This window comes from Dermochelys coriacea, chromosome 12, assembly GCF_009764565.3.
Source record: "Dermochelys coriacea isolate rDerCor1 chromosome 12, rDerCor1.pri.v4, whole genome shotgun sequence".
Lineage (NCBI taxonomy): Eukaryota > Metazoa > Chordata > Testudines > Dermochelyidae > Dermochelys > Dermochelys coriacea.
This window is the reverse complement of record NC_050079.1, coordinates 36120968-36143152: the sequence shown is the minus strand read 5'-3', so window position 1 is coordinate 36143152 and position 22185 is coordinate 36120968. Positions and strand designations below refer to the sequence as shown.

General features: G+C 40.3%; 1 protein-coding gene across 2 annotated transcripts in view; it reads left to right on the top strand.

The window, feature by feature from the left end:
• ZDHHC7 (zinc finger DHHC-type palmitoyltransferase 7) overlaps positions 1-22185 on the top strand; it is a 43637-nt gene that overhangs the window by 9366 nt on the left and 12086 nt on the right. Inside the window, exons 2-6 of one of the 2 annotated variants that reach the window (XM_038367979.2) lie at positions 1057-1138; positions 3970-4032; positions 11278-11600; positions 16277-16401; positions 20879-20975. In XM_038367979.2, coding sequence (XP_038223907.1) covers positions 11295-11600; positions 16277-16401; positions 20879-20975 — 528 coding nt within the window. In that variant the 5' untranslated portion in view covers positions 1057-1138; positions 3970-4032; positions 11278-11294. The remainder of the gene's footprint in view (positions 1-1056; positions 1139-3969; positions 4033-11277; positions 11601-16276; positions 16402-20878; positions 20976-22185) is intronic. The other variant, XM_038367978.2, reaches the window with a different exon arrangement.

Genomic DNA, 22185 nt, shown 5'->3' with positions numbered 1-22185 from the left:
TCAAACTAGACCACTGGTGATCTGTAGTGCACTGTTAGTTAATAGTAGCACATAGCTTCAAAAAGTATTTAGTAGAGTCCATTTTTTTTCTGTCTTGCAACACGTACGTTTAAACTCCAAATCAAACGGTGAAACCATTGAGATTTTATTGCAATGTCAATTTTTTTTGTCGAGCCTATATTGAATATTAAGATACATATTTACCAATTTCAGAGTAGCAGCCGTGTTAGTCTGTATTCGCAAAAAGAAAAGGAGTACTTGTGGCACCTTAGAGACTAACAAATTTATTAGAGCATAAGCTTTCGTGAGCTACAGCTCACTTCATCGGATGCATCTGATGAAGTGAGCTGTAGCTCACAAAAGCTTATGCTCTAATAAATTTGTTAGTCTCTAGTCTCTAAGGTGCCACAAGTACTCCTTTTATATTTACCAATGTGGCTAATTACCATAGTTAAGAGAATCTCTTTTGTTTAAATTTTCATTAGCTTAAACTGACTGCTTTGAATAAATAGGTTTGAATAATTTGTTTTATTTTCAGATTAACCATAAGGGGAGCATTGATCATTAGAACTATTTTCTACCCTAAACTTACATAGTAACTTACCCTTTGATAACATAAAATAGAGAACATGCTTGCCTTACAGCTGTTACCAATGCTTTATTGAGAGCTCTAAAAAGAATGGATTGACTATTACTCTCTGGAGGCTGAAGCCCTTTAACACTCTATCTTATATTTTCACCAAACAAGAATAAAACTTGACAGATAAATGATGGAGGAATAGATCTGTTTAAAGTATGCGTATCTGGTCTGTCTAGAAAAATTGAAGAATTGCATAGCAGAACAGACTTTAATTGTTTACTTCAGTTCCTGTTGTAGGGTTCTATATATAGATTCCATGACTGATCAGTCCTAAAATTACTTCATAATTGACATTGGTTTGCATACTATACTTCTTACACATTCAAAGTCCTTTAGTTGTAATAGATTATGTATGCTTAAAACTATTTCCCTGAAGCAACAGTGCAATTCTAATCAGTTTTTGACTGTCTTTTCAGATTACATCAGATACAACCATGTGCATCTTAGAAGCCTGAAGGAAGGGCATGATGTCAGAATAACACACACAGCATTTGTTAGGTATGTTGGTTTTTATATTATGCTGAAACTTTAACCCAGGCTACGTTTGTCTTTAATACAGTTGTTAAACATAAATAAAATACAGTAACTTGAAAATGAAAGGGTCTACAGCTAAAGTAGTTAAAATATTAAAAGAATCAATCTCGAAAGCTCTCATTTGTCTTGAAGTACAATGGGCTGGGTGAACCCTTGGTTGGGAATTTTTTTTGTATGTTTTTGTTTGATTTTTTTTTTTATGCTGCTAAAGTCTTGCTCCAGCTGAAAGATATTTATGGATGACTTCTCATTTCTGAGTTAACATGCCCATTTACAAGCCCTTTGAGTTTTACTGACTTTTGTTGCACACAAATTAAAGTAGCAAGTTTACCAAAAACCAAAAACTGTTAAGTCTGAAAGATTTGCTCCCAGCAAATTACGTGTTACTTCCTTGTAATATATTCCTTTGTAAAGGTGCTTGAACAATGTATTTCCGTAAGTAATCCCTATATAATCTTTTCTTGCTTTCCCAAGAAGTCGTTTTTGTTTTCTTAATTAACTTAAATTCCAGTTGTCAGTCATATAGTCTATTTAAAACTTCATATTACAGCTACAAAAGAGAGCTAAAAGCTTGAACCTGAGAAGCAATTTAGAATCCTAAATTCCTAGTGATGCTAGTGAGCATACGTGCATGGGGCTGCAGTAGTTATTAACTGTACAAAATTAACAACATTTGTTTTTAATCTGGTAGCTCAAAGGTGAAGTCATTCGGAATTGTTTAGGGTAGCAGCTGTGTTAGTCTGTATCCACAAAAAGAACAGGAGTACTTGTGGCACCTTAGAGACTAACAAATTTATTGGAACATAAGCTTTCGTGGGCTACAGCCCACTTCATTGGATGCACTGGAATTGTCACTGAATATTAAACACTAGAAAGAAATACACCTTTCCTAATCAGGTTAATTTAACCATGAATTATATTGGAGAAATAAAGTTCATTTTCTAGACTGCAACTATCTTTACTGTTTGTAACTAGGAGCATTTTTAATATATTGCATTCAAATGAGAGAGTACTTTGTACAAAAAAGAATTTACTTGACCAATAGCTTCATGATTTACTCTTGCTATGATTTAAGGACATTTACTTTGATGGAATAAATTTAATTTAGCTACTCTAAATCATAGTTACAATATGTTAATAGTGTCTGTCCTGGGAATGAGTGGCTCTTTGATTTAGCAATCTGACACTAGAGTCAGAGGGAGGGAGTAGATGGAATATTTTTAATTAGGACAGCTAAGAATTAGCGATGAAGACTAGAAAAATGGTGAAAAGTGTATGAAAGATGCATATATTTGTGTAACTTTGTCTGACAGCTACTCCAAGTGTGAATCCCTCAGAAATTAATTGGTAAATGTAGGCATTGTAGATCATAATTTTGGATTAACAAAGCAGTACATGTACTCAAGATTTTGAGGTATGACCTAAAATACCATAAATCCCAGCGGTCATATGGAGTCTACCATTAGTGCAGAAAAAATACTGGAGACATCTGCTCAGCTGTCACTAATCAATATAGTGCTTTCAAGTTTCTCTCAGATATGGCCTTTACTAGTACAGAATCAATAGCAATTTTAGGACTGAGTGTACTTCTAGGATTGCATGCTATTCTTGGAACTTTGTGTTCAGACTGTAATCTGTCTCCTGTTTGTTGATAAAACTTTGATTCTAACATTCCACACTGCTAGTTATAGGTAGCTGGAAAAAATTCTGTTTTACAAGAACATTCAAGTTTTTGAACTTTTGTTTTCATTCCGCATTGGAATGAAAACAAAACATTTGGAAGGTTTTCACAAAACAGAGCTGTATCAAAACATCCCTTTTCAGATTGAAATGGTCAGGTTTTTGATATTTCTCTCCAGAAGGTCCCCGTTAGTCAGGACTGAAAAGCAGGAGGCCCCATTTTAATGTAAGGAGAAAAATGATGTTTGGCAAGTCATCAAGACAAAAGTATAGCCCATATAAAAACCTCATATTTACCATTAGGGCTGTGATGCAACTAACAACTCTGAGGAAATGAAAGTTGGTTTGATATCCGTTTTTGCTTCATGGTGTGAAAACATTCTAGTCTACTAAGTACTGTTTTGAAAGACAAAAATAGGAAATGTGAATAGCAGGGAGTACATCTGTCTGCAAGATTAAATTGCTACTTAGAAATTATGCTCAGCAATTTTCTTACAGGGGTTTTATTTGCCTATAGCTGTTTGTGTGACTTGAGCAGCCCTTGGCCTTCCTGCTAACTTACCATGAGAACTGATCTGAATTACTGCTTCATGGCCTATAGCAGTTTTTTCTTGGAAACACCATTTATTCTGTGTAAGACTACATCATCCCCTCCCCTGTTTTTTTTTTTCCTTTTCACTAAGACAGCTGCTAAGAATTTTTTATGCCATAGTCATACCAGTTTAACTAAATTAGTGTAGCATTGTGCCTTTAGTTATACCAGTGCCATAGGCATGTAGACAAGCTCCAAGTCTGAAGCTGTTCCTGTTTCTATGTCGACAGTGATGCCTAAAATATTGTCATCAGATGAAAACATTGCAGTCCTTCACATTCTGGAGTAGCCCATGCTCCCTGTGTAAATGATTTACCAGTACAGACTTAATCATTAGCCTCTTTAAACTAAGAGCCCCTCCAAGGCACAAGCTAGAGGACTCGAAATAGCTTACCTGAAGTAGGAAAAGGCATTAAATGGTTTTGAGGAGACTTTACAGGTCACTTCAATTTATTTTATTTCCCCTAGAATAACATTAAGCATACATGGAATTTCAATACTGCAGTCTCCTCTCCTGTTTCAGAAATTAGGTGTATTTCAAGACATCAAGAAGGAAGCAATAAACACACCTGTTTGACTGCTTATGGTAAATGATTATTCATTCTTAATGCTAACATTTCATAAAACATCAGAAAATAAATGAGTATTACGATTTGTTGTAGAGTATCACAATTTTAACTTTCTGGAATTGTGTAGCTATGCACCTTAGTTTATTTAATCCTGTGAACAAGCAATGAAAACCTTTTGGGTTCTAAGTTGTTACCCTCTGCTTAATAGATTGGCCTTTTCTGCAGAGTCTGCAGTTACTTTGTTATGACTAGAAAAAGTACTTAAAGCGATTTGCAGTTTTGATTTTAAGTATGACACAAAATAGCAGGAAAACTTTCTTTCCTGTGCTCCAAAGCAGGAGAATCTGATTACACCTGCTCAAGCCATGAAGTTTCACTTATGTTTCTTCAAGTTAACTATCGTCACTGCTGGGAAAGGAATGTGAAAACTGCCCAGACGAGCATAGTGTTTCTGGTATCCGAGCAAAAAGGATATTCATATGGGATAATATGATTTTGGCAATTAATTAATCTTTAAATATTCATGGTAAATAGGCCCAATAGCCTGTGATGGGATGTTAGATGGGGTGGAATCTGAGTTACCCAGGAAAGAATTCTCTGTAGTATCTGGCTGGTGAATCTTGCCCATGTGTTCAGGATTCAGCTGACCGCCATATTTGGGGTCGGGAAGGAATTTTCCTCCAGGTCAGATTGGCAGAGGCCCTGGAGGTTTTTCGCCTTCCTCTGTAGCATGGGGCACGGGTCACTTGCTGGGGGATTCTCTGCTTCTTGAAGTCTTTAAACCATGATTTGAGGACTTCAATAGCTCAGACGTAGGTGAGAGGTTTATCGCAGGAGTGGGTGGGTGAGATTCTGTGGCCTGCATTGTGCAGGAGGTCAGACTAGATGATCATAATGGTCCCTTCTGACCTTAATATCTATGAATCACCGTTCTGGGTCAGAACAATGGGCTATTTAATCCACTATACTATCTCAGACAGTGGTCCTGTTTCAGAGGAAGATGCAACGAAACCCTAAAGTGGGAGATTTTGGAATTATCTGCTTTTAGAGGAAGTTTCTTTCTAATCAGCTTCGTTGATCAGGTTTATACCCTGAAGCATGAGGATTTGTCCCTTCCAGGTTTTGGGGGTTTTAATCCATAGTAATGTGCCACTGTATATGAACATGGGTGAGTTCATACTTCTTTAAGCTTTTCTCTATTGTGGTAGTAAAGGCAGCAAAAAAGACAATGCATCTCTCCCCAACCCTTTTCTCACTATTTGTACAGGATGAGTGGCAGAAATCTCTTCATAGAATCATAGAATATCAGGGTTGGAAGGGACCCCAGAAGGTCATCTAGTCCAACCCCCTGCTCAAAGCAGGACCAAGTCCCAGTTAAATCATCCCAGCCAGGGCTTTGTCAAGCCTGACCTTAAAAACCTCTAAGGAAGGAGATTCTACCACCTCCCTAGGTAACGCATTCCAGTGTTTCACCACCCTCTTAGTGAAAAAGTTTTTCCTAATATCCAATCTAAACCTCCCCCATTGCAACTTGAGACCATTACTCCTCGTTCTGTCATCTGCTACCATTGAGAACAGTCTAGAGCCATCCTCTTTGAAACCCCCTTTCAGGTAGTTGAAAGCAGCTATCAAATCCCCCCTCATTCTTCTCTTCTGCAGACTAAACAATCCCAGCTCCCTCAGCCTCTCCTCATAAGTCATGTGCTCTAGACCCCTAATCATTTTTGTTGCCCTTCGTTGTACTCTTTCCAATTTATCCACATCCTTCCTGTAGTGTGGGGCCCAAAACTGGACACAGTACTCCAGATGAGGCCTCACCAGTGTCGAATAGAGGGGAACGATCACGTCCCTCGATCTGCTCGCTATGCCCCTACTTATACATCCCAAAATGCCATTGGCCTTCTTGGCAACAAGGGCACACTGCTGACTCATATCCAGCTTCTCGTCCACTGTCACCCCTAGGTCCTTTTCCGCAGAACTGCTGCCGAGCCATTCGGTCCCTAGTCTGTAGCGGTGCATTGGATTCTTCCATCCTAAGTGCAGGACCCTGCACTTATCCTTATTGAACCTCATTAGATTTCTTTTGGCCCAATCCTCCAATTTGTCTAGGTCCTTCTGTATCCTATCCCTCCCCTCCATCGTATCTACCACTCCTCCCAGTTTAGTATCATCCGCAAATTTGCTGAGAGTGCAATCCACACCATCCTCCAGATCATTTATGAAGATATTGAACAAAACGGGCCCCAGGACCGACCCCTGGGGCACTCCACTTGACACCGGCTGCCAACTAGACATGGAACCATTGATCACTACCCGTTGAGCCCGACAATCTAGCCAGCTTTCTACCCACCTTATAGTGCATTCATCCAGCCCATACTTCCTTAACTTGCTGACAAGAATGCTGTGGGAGACCGTGTCAAAAGCTTTGCTAAAGTCAAGAAACAATACATCCACTGCTTTCCCTTCATCCACAGAATCAGTAATCTCATCATAAAAGGCGATTAGATTAGTCAGGCATGACCTTCCCTTGGTGAATCCATGCTGACTGTTCATGATCACTTTCCTCTCCTCTAAGTGCTTCAGGATTGATTCTTTGAGGACCTGCTCCATGATTTTTCCAGGGACTGAGGTGAGGCTGACCGGCCTGTAGTTCCCAGGATCCTCCTTCTTCCCTTTTTTAAAGATGGGCACTACATTAGCCTTTTTCCATCATCCGGGACTTCCCCCGTTCGCCACGAGTTTTCAAAGATAATGGCCAAGGGCTCTGCAATCACAGCCGCCAATTCCTTCAGCACTCTCGGATGCAATTCGTCCGGCCCCATGGACTTGTGCACGTCCAGCTTTTCTAAATAGTCCCTAACCACCTCTATCTCTACAGAGGGCTGGCCATCTCTTCCCCATTTTGTGTTGCCCAGCACAGCAGTCTGGGAGCTGACCTTGTTAGTGAAAACAGAGGCAAAAAAAGCATTGAGTACATTAGCTTTTTCCACATCCTCTGTCACTAGCTTGCCTCCCTCATTCAGTAAGGGGCCCACACTTTCCTTGGCTTTCTTCTTGTTGCCAACATACCTGAAGAAACCCTTCTTGTTACTCTTGACATCTCTTGCTAGCTGCAGCTCCAGGTGCGATTTGGCCCTCCTGATATCTTTCCTACATGCCCGAGCAATATTTTTATACTCTTCCCTGGTCATATGTCCAACCTTCCACTTCTTGTAAGCTTCTTTTTTATGTTTAAGATCCGCTAGGATTTCACCATTAAGCCAAGCTGGTCGCCTGCCATATTTACTGTTCTTTCGACTCATCGGGATGGTTTGTCCCTGTAACCTCAACAGGGATTCCTTGAAATACAGCCAGCTCTCCTGGACTCCCTTCCCTTTCATGTTAGTCCCCCAGGGGATCCTGGCCATCTGTTCCCTGAGGGAGTCAAAGTCTGCTTTCCTGAAGTCCAGGGTCCGTATCCTGCTGCTTACCTTTATTCCCTGCGTCAGGATCCTGAACTCAACCAACTCATGGTCACTGCCTCCCAGATTCCCATCCACTTTTGCTTCCCCCACTAATTCTACCCGGTTTGTGAGCAGCAGGTCAAGAAAAGCGCTCCCCCTAGTTGGCTCCCCTAGCACTTGCACCAGGAAATTGTCCCCTACGCTTTCCAAAAACTTCCTGGATTGTCTATGCACCGCTGTATTGCTCTCCCAGCAGATATCAGGAAAATTAAAGTCACCCATGAGAATCAGGGCATGCGATCTAGTAGCTTCCGTGAGTTGCCGGAAGAAAGCCTCATCCACCTCATCCCCCTGGTCCGGTGGTCTATAGCAGACTCCCACCATGACATCACTCTTGTTGCACACACTTCTAAACTTAATCCAGAGACACTCAGGTTTTTTCCACAGTTTCGTACCGGAGCTCTGAGCAGTCATACTGCTCCCTTACATACAGTGCTACTCCCCCACCTTTTCTGCCCTGCCTGTCCTTCCTGAACAGTTTATAACCATCCATGACTGTACTCCAGTCATGTGAGTTATCCCACCAAGTCTCTGTTATTCCAATCACGTCATAATTCCTTGACATCACCAGGACCTCCAGTTCTCCCTGCTTGTTTCCAAGGCTTTGTGCATTTGTATATAAGCACTTGAGATAACCTGTTGATCGCCCCTCATTCCCAGTATGAGGCAGGAGCCCTCCCCTCACAGACATTCCTGCCTGTGCTTCCTCCCGGTATCCCGCTTTCCCACTTACCTCAGGGCTTTGGTCTCCTTCCCCCGGTGAACCTAGTTTAAAGCCCTCCTCACTAGGTTAGCCAGCCTGCTGGCAAAGATGTTCTTCCCTCTCTTCGTAAGATGGAGCCCGTCTCTGCCCAGCACTCCTCCTTCATGGAACACCATCCCATGGTCAAAGAATCCAAAGCCTTCTCTCCGACACCACCTGCGTAGCCATTCGTTGACCTCCACGATTCAACGGTCCCTACCCAGGCCTTTTCCTTCCACGGGGAGGATGGACGAGAACACCACTTGCGCCTCCAACTCCTTTATCCTTCTTCCCAGAGCCACGTAGTCCGCAGTGATCCGCTCAAGGTCATTCTTGGCAGTATCATTGGTGCCCACGTGGAGAAACAGGAAGGGGTAGCGATCCGAGGGCTTGATGAGTCTCGGCAGTCTCTCCGTCACATCACGAATCTTAGCCCCTGGCAAGCAGCAGACTTCTCGGTTTTCCCGGTCAGGGCGGCAGATAGATGACTCAGTCCCCCGGAGGAGAGAGTCCCCGACCACCACCACCCGCCTTCTCCTCTTGGGAGTGGTGGTCGTGGAACCCCCAACCTCAGGACATCGCATCTCATGCCTCCCAACCAGCGGAGTCTCCTTCCGCTTTCTCCCCCCAGACATATCATCTGGTCCACTCTCCGCATTGGTACCTGTGGAGAGAACATGAAAGCGGTTAGTTACCTGTGTCTATGTTACTGGAACCCGGACATTCCGCTTACCTCTTCTGGAGGTCACATGTTGCCAAGCTTCTTCACTGGCCTCTTGGCTCCTCTGTGCAACCTGCTCTATATCTTTAGAGCTTTGTGCCCCTAGAAGGCTATCCTGAGTTTGGTCCAGAAAATCCTCAGTCTCTCGTATACAACGCAGGGTCGTTACCTGTTGCTTCAGACCTTCAATCTTCTCTTCCAATATGGAGACCAGCTTGCACTTTGTACAGACAAAGTCGCTTCTGTCCTGTGGAAGAAAGACAAACATGGCACATCCAGTGCAGGTCACAACAGCTGAATCCCCCCCTTCCATATCCCCTACCTACTATGAGCTTCCTCAGAGACGTTGGCAAGATGTAAGCCTCACTGGGCTCACTCCAGGCGAACTCCCAGGCAAACTCCTGCTGTGAGCTGCTCTGCTGTCCCCGCTGCTCCGCTGCCGCTCAGCTGGTTCGCGAGGCTCTGGCTATTTTTTTTTCATATTTAAAACCCTTCTGAAAAATATGGATTAAAGATTCCTCCTCAACTCAAACTTGCAATGGTTCCAGAAAAATGAAATTAAAGTCAATATAGTTCCCCGCCTTTTAAAGTAATCGGTCAAATAAGGGAATTGGATTTAAATTACTGATATTTTTAAATGGGGGGGGGGGGAAATGCCTCAAAGAAAACCAGCCTTACGATTTTACACACTTTCCGGTGGCAAAATTTAGTTGTGTATGACAAATTTGTACATAAATCTCCAGTCTGTGTACAGGAACTCCTCACTTAAGGTCATTTCATTGTTACGTTGCTGATCAATTAGGGAACGTGCTCCTTTAAAGTTGTGCAATGTCTTCTAACGTCATTTGGCAGCCACCTGCTTTGTCCACTGCTTGCAGGAAGAGCAGCCTGTCGCAGCTAGGTGGTTGGAACCAGGGTGGACCAGCAGCCCCCTATCGGCTCCCCCCTCTCAGTTCCCTGTGCAGCAGCAACTCAACAGGCTATCAGTTGCTGGCAGTTCAGCTGTTCCTTCCCCAACTGCCATGTGCTGCTCTTGCCTTCTGCCTTGGAGCTGCTCTCCAAGACTCCCGCTTGCTGTGTGGGAGGGAGGGGAAGAAGAGAGGGGGCTAACATCAGGGTGTCCCTCTCCCCCCTGCTCTTGCACGCCTCTTACCCCATCTTTCATAGAGCAGGGGGGACACACGGACCAACAAAGGGAGCTGCTGCCTGGTCTCAGCTTGCTGATCTAATTAACAAGGCAGTGTACTTCTGACCCCACCCTTCATACTTAAAGGGGAAATGCGCATCTCTATCTCTCAGGGTGTCTCTCTCTCTCTCTGTCAGCCCTCCCTCCTTTCCTGCTGCTTTGTAGAGTGTGAGAGTTAAACCCTGAGGGCTCAGCCAATTGGTAGTTCATCATTTAGCAGTAAGGCATTCCCTGGGAAATATCCCACGCTCTGACTCTTCCACCTCAACCAAGCTTCGCAATCATTGTCTGGTGAAAAAAATTTCTGTGGAACCTAACCCCCTCATTTACATTAAGTCTTATGGGGAAATTGGATTCGCTTAACATCATTTCGCTTAAAGTCACATTTTTCAGGAACATAACTACAGCTTTAAGTGAGGAGTTCCTGTATTCCTTAATTTTCCATGTACTATGTATTTTGTTTTTAAATAAATTATATGGTTTTAATCTTGGGCCAGTCTACTAAAATCGGCTTGTCCTCTTACCGTCCTTGTAGCATTCATAATTGTAAATCACAGGTAGAACTAACCTTAGTCAAGTGAAAGATTATCCAAAAGGAATATTAAAGCTTCTTTTTATATTCATGTAAATTAGAAAACTCCTCCCTGAATTTTTTCTCTTTAGAACTGTCTCACACACACACACACACACACACACACACACACACACACACACACACACACACACACACAAATGGCTCATACTGATTATACAAATCTTCTTATTCTTTTGTAAACTTTGTAAATAGCTGATTGCATATATCAGAAGTGTATATATTCTGTCATCAATACTGACTGCATGAGGAGAGATGAAACTTTCAAAATTACAGAAGTCTTGCAATCAGAGTAAATAATTTTAGAAATAAGTTTTCAATAAACAGCTTACAAAATTGCAGCTAAGGACTTGTAAATGAGTGTCCTCAATTACTTACAGAAATATTCCAGCTTGAAACAGTCATAGAATGTGAATTCTTCATCGCTTTTTTTGCTTATCATGTCATAAAAATAAAAGTTGACATCTATTTTTCATGGATTATTTGTGCATAAACTTAGTCTCACCATCTTTCTTCAGGGCAAGTCCGGAAAACCATGCAGTCATCGGGGCACAGATTCCGTGACATTGAGCACCATCCCCTCCTTGCTGAAAATGACAGCTATGATTCTTCTTCATCAGAAGCCGATATGGCAGAAAGGGTTTGGTTCATCCGTGATGGCTGTGGCATGGTCTGTGCTGTCATGACGTGGTTTCTGGTTGTGTATGCAGACTTCGTAGTGACTTTTGTCATGTTGCTGCCTTCCAAAGACTTTTGGTACTCTGTGATCAATGGTGTTCTTTTTAACTGTTTGGCAGTGCTAGCTCTATCGTCTCACCTGAGAACTATGCTAACTGATCCTGTAAGTATATGATTATCACTTGAAATTGGTTCATTCTCTCATGTCTAGTCAGTTGCAGAGAATAAAGTGAAAAAGGAAAAGGAGTACTTGTGGCACCTTAGAGACTAACAAATTTATTTGAGCATAAGCTTTCGTGATCTACAGCTCACTTCATCAGATGCATTCGGTGGAAAAAAAAATGCATCTGATGAAGTGAGCTGTAGTTCACGAAAGCTTATGCTCAAATTTGTTAGTCTCTAAGGTGCCACAAGTACTCCTTTTCTTTTTGCGAATACAGACTAACACGGCTGCTACTCTGAAAAGTATCTATGGCAGTCTTCAAAATCTGACATACTTAAGACTTGTTTATATAAACTGATAGGCAATAACACCAGAGTTTGTTGACCTGATGGTTAAAATGTGGAGTAAGTTGATCGATGTAGAGGGGAGACTTAGATAGGACTAGGGCTCACTTGACATTATGGATATTTTTCTCTCAATAAATCTAAGGTTAAAATATTATGAATATTTTTATGTTGAATAAGTTAATGAGATCAACAGATTACATTATTAGTATTCTAATACGACTCAATGTAGCTTTACCTAGTTTTTAGTAGGAAACAAACATTTGGAAAAATTAGCTATCACTTCCTGGAAATCTGTAAAAAGTATAATTCAGTTAAACTAAAATCTTTCATCACAATATGACTAAAAGTCAAGCTTCTTACAACTTTAAAATATATAGTTTGTATACAGAGTACATACAAAAATCTAAAATTACTTTGGAAATCTTGGTATGAAAACTAAATTAAGCAGTTACATCTTCACAATCTTTAAATGGTTTTTGATGTAGTTAAGTGGCATTTACTGGTAAATAAGTCTGTTCCTTGCTACCAAAAATGTTTCTGCTAGGTAAAAATTACAAATTGCCACAGTTTTACTGCTACACAAAATTTGAATTAATATACGCAAAAACATTTTAGAATACGTTTGTCACCATGCATAGTAATAGCTTATGGCAGCCTAAATGGTGTATTTTCAACTATTGCTATAACAATGTACCTATTTCCAGATCAATAGCAGTTTTTCTTATAACTAGTTGTCTAAAATTATATTCTTCAATTTCTGGGTTAACTCTTTTATGGTGGAACTGGTGGCAAATTAGCATTTAGTATAAAATGTCATCCTTAGAAATGCTAGTGAACATCTTGCTATAAAAGCCTTGACACTGACAGCTTAAAGGTGTCTCAGCTCTAGATTGAAGCCTGTGGGATTTGCAGTGTCGTGGGAAAATCTCACTGCTTAAATACTGGAGTGTGGTGGAGTGGACCACTTCCTCCACAAATGTTTAAATTGAGATTATAATGCTCCTCACCAGTCCAGGTCTTTGCAGCTTTTTATCAGTCATTATAGCAAGTATTCTCTGCTCAGTTTTAAAACGCACTTAATTTCCAAAGTTCTGTTAGTAAGCAAGCCCAATCTACATAAAATTTAAAATTTTGAATTGGTATTGTAAACTGATTGGATTGGATTTGTTACAGTTCATATACAAAAAAAAGTATTTATTGGGCAGGGGTAGGACGCACCTATCCAAGAAGTGATTTTGGCAATTCATTAAAGGGTGCTAGTGCCTGAGTAGTTCTGAGCCCACACCCAGTGGTGATAAATTCTTTCTTGAAGCCAATGAGATGCATTTAAACAAGGCCTTCTTGAAGAAACAGTTAGTGTGTTTACGGGTGTGTTAAGCACTGATTATTAAAAATACCTAAGACCTCGAGAGCCAAGATATTGTTTATAGACTAGGTATGTCTTAATCTGTTTCACTTAATATACTTCCCACCCCCCCCCCCCAAAAAAGCTGTGTAGTAGAAACTGTTGACTGTTAAATAAGAGTAAAGAAAAATTAGAATAAAGTCTCTCAAAATTCATAAGAAGTATAACATTACATTTGAAGACAAATAGATTTTATTACCTTATAGCCATGAGAATTTCATCAAAAGTAAACTGGCTACAGTTTGAGATTATAAAAGTCATAATCTCTCCAGTGTTTGTAACTGGAATCAAGTATCATTGTCTCTATTTGTGATTACTCGTTAATTCGACAAAATGGCAAAGACATGAGATCAAGTACATTTTGATAGTTATGCTTATGAATGAATGAAATTAGTGGAAAAGAGGTGGAAGGTGTTTTTTGTTTTTTTTCTTACAAATTTGAATCCCTCTAGAACTAACTAAATCTCTTAGGTTTTGTCTTCAGTGTAGTGTTAGTTCCATTTTGCCTAACTTGAATGAGAATGGTCACGCTCATAAACAATGTTTGAGCAGCAGAGAATTGTGGAGCCCTCTCTTCATTACTAGCTCCAGCATCAACATGCCCCCTGATGGGCCAGTTAGCTCAAGTGTACCGAATCACTTAACTCGAGCTAGAGCTTTTTGTATGCAATAGGAGTCTGATTAGGAGCAACAGTAAGGGCTGGTCTTCACTACGGGACGGGAGATCAGTGCCGCTGCAATCAATGCAGCAGGGGTCGATTTAGTGGATCTAGTGAAGACCCGCTAAATTGACAGCAGAGCACTCTCCGGTCAACCCCAGTACGCCACCTCTCCGAGAAGAGTAAGGTAAGTCGACCGGAGAGCGCCTACCATCAATGCAGCACAGTGAAGACATCGGGGTAATTCGACCTAAGCTACGTCGGCACCAGCTACGTTATTCACATAGCTGGAGTAGCATAACATAAGTCGACTTACCCCAGTAGTGAAGGCAAGCGCTAAGTTATACCTTGAGTTAATACTGCAGCGAAGAGAAGCCATAAAATGTGAAACGTTGGGGTGTGGACATGGGTTGACAAAACATTCTGCTTCAGTGGAAATTACCTCCTAGTGAATAGGAGGGAAATACCCATTCCTGTGTTAAAATCTGGCAGAGCTCAGTTTTCTCTCCAGAAGAGCTTCCTTAAATCATTTAAGTAACCTGGTCTTTTTGCTAGATTTTGTAAATGAGAATCAAACATTGCAAAGGCTGACAATAACGGGCTCCAAATATAACTACTCTTTTCCTGATACTTCTCCACCATCACCCAGAAAATCAGCCCTGCATTAGAGAGTTCTGAGTGTAAAAAAACAAACAAACAAAAAACCAAGCAGCACATTCCCCATTTTAGAAAACTAGGGGGAGGGGATCCTGAGTGAATTTTTACCATATAACACCTTTGCCCTTCTCACAGACACTCCCCACTTCCTTCATATAAATCCTTGATTTCATTCTAGCAGTTTGACTAAACCCTTAAATGCAAGACAATCCAAAGCAAAAGCTTTCAGACTGTTCTTGGTTAACTCTGGGCCTCTTAGGGTATGGTTTCACTTGCAGATGTAGAGAGCTTTGAGTTAAACCAGCCTTCGAAGAGCACAGTAAGGAAAGCGCTGCAGTCTGTCCACACTGACAGCTTCAAGCGCACTGGCATGGCCTCGTTTGCGGCACTTCAGAGGCATTGGGAGCGGTGCATTATGGTCAGCTATCCCAGCATGCAAGTGACTGCAATGTGCTTTTCAAATGTGGGGGGTGGGGTGGAGTGTCACAGGGAGTGTTGTGTGTATGTGGGGGGAGAGAGTGGGTTTTTGGGGGGCTGAGAGCATTTCAGCATGCTGTCTTGTAAGTTCAGACAGCAGCAGACCCCTTCCCTCCCTTCTCCCTCCCCACCCATTTCCCTCTCTCTCACAGCATTCCACACTTATCTCGGAGCAGATAAGCAGCCAGCTGTCAAAAATGGAGCTTTGAAAGGGCATTTCCGCATTCCTGCAGCAATTCAAAAACAATGAGAAGAGTGGCCACTTGACTTAAGGCGATTATGGGACATTTCCGGAGGCTGATCAGAGTGCAGTAATGCAACATGCTGACGTTCATGCTGACGCCCAAGCGTTAATCTTCACACAGGTTTCAGAGTAGCAGCCGTGTTAGTCTGTATTCGTGAAAAGAAAAGGAGTACTTGTGGCACCTTAGAGACTAACAGATTTATTTGAGCATAAGCTTTCATGAGCTACAGCTTACTTCATTGGATGCATCTTCACACAGAGGCGGAGTACCAGGAGCACTCTAGCTGTGGAGTCAGAGCGCTCTACGTGCTTTGCCAGTGTGGACGAGTAGTGAACTAGGGCGTCCGGGGCTACATTAATACTCTAACTCACAAATGTAGCCCAAGCCCTTAGTAACGTCAATAGCTGATTTGCCCTAGCTTTTGGGCCTCAGAATAGTTAACCTACTATATATACCTAAAAGGAGGCATGTCCCTTTCCTAATTTGCTCACTTACAACAAATCTTTTCAACTTTAAGCAAAGATTCTGACTGCAGTTTTGACATTTGTAGGTAAAGATCATGGATTCTATCCAAGTTTGTGGGAGTTCAGTTGAAACTGAACTGGGACTAATGGGTCGTGGTTTCTCTGGAAGGCGCTCAGCCTTATGTTAGGCTTGTTTTGAGCAAACTGATTTTGGAAATTGTGCTGAGTGCAGTTTCTTATAGGAGGAAAATAATGTCTGTACTAAAATGGTTTAGTGTGAAAACCATTTTGCATTAAATACACTCCATGTTAATGTTGAATAGTCAAACCTGTTCAAATCTGCTGTTAAAAAGTGACTTTAAAAAGTGGTATCTTTCCTAATTTAAGATGATTTCTTCTCTCCCTCCATTTTAAATATTTAGGGGGCTGTACCAAAAGGAAATGCCACTAAAGAATACATGGAGAGTTTGCAGCTGAAACCTGGGGAAGTGATCTACAAATGTCCAAAATGCTGTAGTATCAAACCAGAACGTGCACATCATTGCAGGTATAACATTATTTTCTTTAAAGTAAACCTTCATAAAAGTATTTGAAAATGAAATTTTAAAAAACGTATAAAGTAACTAATGAACATGGCAACAGGTTTCAGAGTAGCAGCCGTGTTAGTCTGTATTCACAAAAAAGAAAAGGAGTACTTGTGGTACCTGAGAGACTAACAAGTTTATTTGAGCATAAGCTTTCGTGAGCTACAGCTCACTTTATCGGATGCATTCGGTGGAAAATACAGTGGGGAGATATATACACACACACAGACAGACAGAACATGAAACAATGGGTTTTATCATGCACACTGTAAGGAAAGTGATCACTTAAGATGAGCTATAGTATGTATGATAAAACCCATTGTTTCATGTTCTCAGTGTGTGTGTGCATGTATATGTATGTATATGTGTGTGTATATATGTATATGTGTGTGTGTGTGTGTATATATATATATATATATATGTGTGTGTGTGTATATATATATATATATATATATATCAATCATATATCCCCACTGTATTTTCCACCGAATGCATCCGATGAAGTGAGCTGTAGCTCACGAAAGCTTATGGTCAAATAAATTTTAGTCTCTAAGGTGCCACAAGTACTCCTTTTCTTTTTAATGAACATGGTGTGCAGGTTTCTTGCTTTGATTTAATGAAAGTTTTGCAGACTTCGTACTACAGAACGGTGTGTATATTTGTGTATCAAATCGATCTAAAAACTTGAGGTGAAGCAGGGAAGAAAGGAATAAGCCTAAAAGTTTTAAAGGATTTCATTGCTATTCGGTAAATTTTGTTGTAGAGCAGAAAATGTTTCCTCTTATCATTTACTCCTTTAGCTAAAAATTTAAAAAAACAAAACAAAAAAACCCTTGAATCTTTTATATACTGGTCTTACTTTGTACCGGTTACAAGAGTCATTTTAAATTAAGAAATTCATTACAAATACATTTAAAATAGTCACCTCAATGTGTGCTCTTCCTGAAACTTCTGAAGAGGTCTGTTCAAAATGACACGTTCCTGAGCATGTGGATTGACTATTCGGTTGTTTGTTTTCCCCCCTAAGCAGCATGCATAAACAGTTTGTTAAACCAATTAAATATTCTTCAGTTCATTGGAGACTGTTCTGAGTAATGAAAGACGTGATTATCATAATCTTGAATTAGGATGTTGCATAAAGTATAGTAAATCTATCTTCTTTAAATTCATTCTGTTCTGTTAGCTTGAAGGCATTTTAGATGCACCTGTAATGTTCAACCACTAGAAAGATGAACTTACATATGTCTGTCTCTATGTAGCTAAGTGACTTGTAAATATTTGTATACTATGTATGTATGTTTATACACAGAGCTACATGTGTGTAATATTTCAGAGAGGTAGCTGTTAGTCTGTATCAGCAAAAAAAAAAAAAACGAGGAGTACTTGTGGCACCTTAGAGACTAACAGATGTTTTTAATAGCACCTCTCTAACGCATATCCATCTATGTAATATATTGACAGTTTCTGCTCACCTAAAGGATGAGAATGGACTTCTGCTGGAACTCTAAAATGCAAATCATTATGGAAGTGACTGTTAAAAAAAAAAATCTGCAGTTGATATAAATTGTCTGTTTTGTCACTCCTAGTTGTGGCAAGGTATGGATGAGAAGTCACTTCCATTATAAAGTGAATGTCTTGGAGCTCAAATCTTCTTCTTATCTTAGATGTGAGTTTTTTGGTTTTTTATGTGGAGTGGGGAGGAAAAGTTCCATGTAAATATGTAATCATTGTTAAATTTATCTAACCACGAGAGGGGGAGAGTCTCTTCAGTTTATACACAGTACTCCAATGCCTTTTGTTTTTAAACCTAACAAGGACTTGACCTGTAAGGAATGGTGCTTGTGAGGATCAGAGCCTTTGATTTCAATTTTAAGTGTTTTCTTTAAGCAATATGATTGTATTTTCATAAGATTGCAATTTTACTTTCCTGCACTTTGGCAAGCTCAGGTCAAATGTCACAGATAGACACAAGCATTGTCTAGTCATCAGACAGTAGAACAGGAGCCAAGAAGTGCATCTCCTAGCCTCGTTCCTGGAAAACTGTCTCCCAAGTTACTCTGTAACTGGCTCTTTATTTGACTTAATCTCTGCCTTAGCCTACCTATTAAATAGATTGTAATAGTAAAGCAGTTTTTAGACCTTCGACTGAAAGGTAGTGAGTCGGTCAGTATTCATGACTATTTTGGTGTCTCAAGGAGCAAGATTTGAGTCTTTTTTTTTTTTTTTTTTTTTTTTTTTAACATCCAAAAAATGCTATGGAAATGCTATGATAGCATTAAGATTGAAAATTTAATTGCACGTATCAGGAAAACAACTTTCACAGGATCCATAGCTTGCGGTGGATATGTATGTGTAGGTTAACACGATATAGGAATGGAAAATGCTCTTGTTAAAAAGGCCAAGCAATCTTACTTTTGGGAATCATAACTGAGATTATAATCACATAATAGAGAACAGTTTCTAAAATTGCATTATTTTTCTAAATTCAGGTCTTTTGCTGAGTGTTACTTTGGTTGCTTCCTTGGGATGGTTTTAAAATAAACCTGTCATAAACGGCCATTGTTTTTATTAATCTGTCTGTATGTTTATTCATAATACACCAGAACTATTCATTTATTACTGTTGAAGTTGAAGGGATTTAATTTTTTTTTATATTCCACAAGAAAATCTGTAACTCTACAAGCTCACCTCATATTAAATTAGGAAAATGAAAGATTTATTACTTAAATGGTCAGTTTGGGGGAAGACAGCAACAAATATAGCAACTGTTTTATTTTGCATTGTAGAGTGTAGAGATTTTGATTAGATTCTTTTGCAACTAACTTTAAGAGAAATGTTGGTTGATAGCCCTTAGGTACTATATGGTCTAACAAAGAGACGTGGTGAGAGATTTCTTGGAATTGTTGCCAGAAATGTCCAACAGAACTCTGTCCACATATCTATTCAAGTGACACGATCATAGGACCTAATCACATCAGCCACGCTATCAGAGGCTCGTTCACCTGCACATCTACGAATGTGATGTATGCCATCATGTGCCACCAATGCCCCTCTGCCATGTACGTTGGCCAGACAGTCTCTATGCAAAAGAATAAATGGACACAAATCTGACATCAGGAATCATAACATCAACCTCTCTGGTCACTCAGTAATAGACTTAAAGGTGGCAATTTTGGAACAGAAAAGCTTCAGAAACAGACTCCAACAAGAAACTACTGAACTGGAATTAATTTGCAAACTAGATACTATTAACTTGGGCTTGAATAGAGACTGGGAGTGGCTGGGTCATTACACAAATTGAATCTATTTCCCCATGTTAAGTATCCTCACACCTTTTGTCAACTGTCTGTAATGAGCCATCTTGATTATCACTACAAAAGTTTTTTTTCTCCTGCTAATAGCTCATCTTAATTAATTCGCCTCTTAGAGTTGGTAAGGCAACTTCCACCTTTTCATGTTCTCTGTGTGTGTGTGTGTATATATATCTTCTTACTATATGTTCCATTCTATGCATCTGATGATGTGGGCTGTAGCCCACGAAAGCTTATGCTCAAATAAATTTTAGTCTAAGGTGCCGCAAGTACTCCTGTTCTGTTTACCCCCCCAAAAAAAAGCAGATATAATTTAAGGCATGCGTTGAACAGCCTATTGGTACTAATCCAACAGTGGATAAAGATGCTACTACATCTGAATGTATGTTGTATATCCTATGCTACTCCTGATTGAATCTTTTGTAATTTAATAATATAGTTTTAGATTTTATTTCTGAGAAATGAGAGGGAATTGACATTTACAAATGAAGTTTAGACTGTTCTCTGAAGCATTTCGACTGTGCACACGTGTTCAGTATATTTGATGGAGCTGTGTGGGTAGTAAAACAGCTGTGAAAATTTCTGGAGACATTGAAAATCTCCCTTCTTGCAGATATTAGGTCAACTTTTTTCTATATTCCTAACCAGATTTACAGTTTGGATATCTGTAAGATGAACTAGGTACTTTCTGCCAAATATTGCTTTTGGCTGTTTTTTTTTTACCTTTAATCTGGAGAGGATTGAAGCTCTGCTTATATGGTATACTCATAGCTACATGGTTATTTAAAAAAAAAATACATGATTGGATGTACACACTTATCCTTTTTGGAGCATGTCAATATTCATTTTAGTGGATATGAAACAAATCTTTTGTATAAAGTCATTTACTCTGTCCGAAGCCTTGGCATAAATTTTTTTGAAGAAAACGTTTCTCTAAATTGGTAAACCACAACAAACAAAACTAGTTAAGACCTTTGCTTTTTTCCCTTCTGCTTTCATTAAATTCTGCTTATTAATTTTTGGCTGAGACACACTACATGTTCTTTCCTACAGTGAAATTTAAGATCCTTTTAAAAAAAATTGAAATAAAAAGTGCCCATTTCTCTCTCTCCTCCCTCCTCCCCCCAAGTATTTGCAAGCGATGTATTCGAAAGATGGATCATCACTGCCCCTGGGTGAATAATTGTGTAGGAGAGAAAAACCAGAGATTTTTTGTGCTGTTTACGGTAAGTACAGATTACCAACAAATTGTTCTAAATATGAAAATTGTTGACTGTAGGTAACAATTTTCCACATACTTACCCCAGGATTAAATTGCTTGCTATTTAGCCATCCCTTTATTCTTGGGGGAATTCTGCACCAAAAAATTAAACATTTTGTGTACAATATTTTAAAATTCTGCATATTTAATTTTTCAAAACACAATATAATCAAGCTAGTTTCAGTTATTTTGCTAACTGGTATTTTGAAATGAATTAACAAGTATGTCTCTAACAATATAGACGACAAAAAATATTCTGGATGTGTTTTTTGACAAATAGATTCCTTACTAGGCATATTAATACAGAATTTTCAATAAGCATTCATATAAACTACAGTACAGAACCGTATTTTCCACACCCTCCGAAGCAGTGCAGAGGCTTGAAGGAGAAGGAAGTAATTGCTGGGGAAAAAGGCTGGGAATGAACCTAGAGGGTTGTTGGGTGTGGGTGGGAGAAGTATGGAACAGCTTTTTGTGGGGGGGGGTTGGAGGGCAGGGGGGATTGTTAGGGAGTGGGGGAGCCTCCCCCATGCAGACTCTGGCTGACCTCTAGCCTCTCCCAGTCAGGCACCTCTACCCCTGTGCCCGTGTCCCTGCACCACCACTCAACCCCCCCCCCCCTCCCCCGGCCCCATGTGTCCCTGCATCCGCACTCCCAGTCAACCCCTGTTCCCCTGCTGCCCCTCTAAATCCCACTGTGTATCCCATGCCGCTTCACCCGCAGGCAGGGCTCTGTGAGGAACCCAGCTTCTGCTCTCGCCCTGTCAGCTGCTGACCACTAGGCGGCTGCCTCTGTTCTGGTGCCACAGCAGCCCCTGGTGGGCAAAAGGCACAACTTCAGAGCCTCTCCAGCAGAATATATTTTCTGCCCAGAAAAATCTGTGGGACATATGTATTCTGTGCAGGCACTGTGGTGAGGAATTCCCCCAGGAATACATACCGTGGATGTGCAACATTATACCATTTCACTGTTTTGCAGTATATTGTTCTCTTAAACAACACAGGTTTCAGAGTAGCAGCCGTGTTAGTCTGTATTCGCAAAAAGAAAAGGAGTACTTGTGGCACCTTAGAGACTAACAAATTTATTAGAGCATAAGCTTTCGTGAGCTACAGCTGTAGCTCACGAAAGCTTATGCTCTAATAAATTTGTTAGTCTCTAAGGTGCCACAAGTACT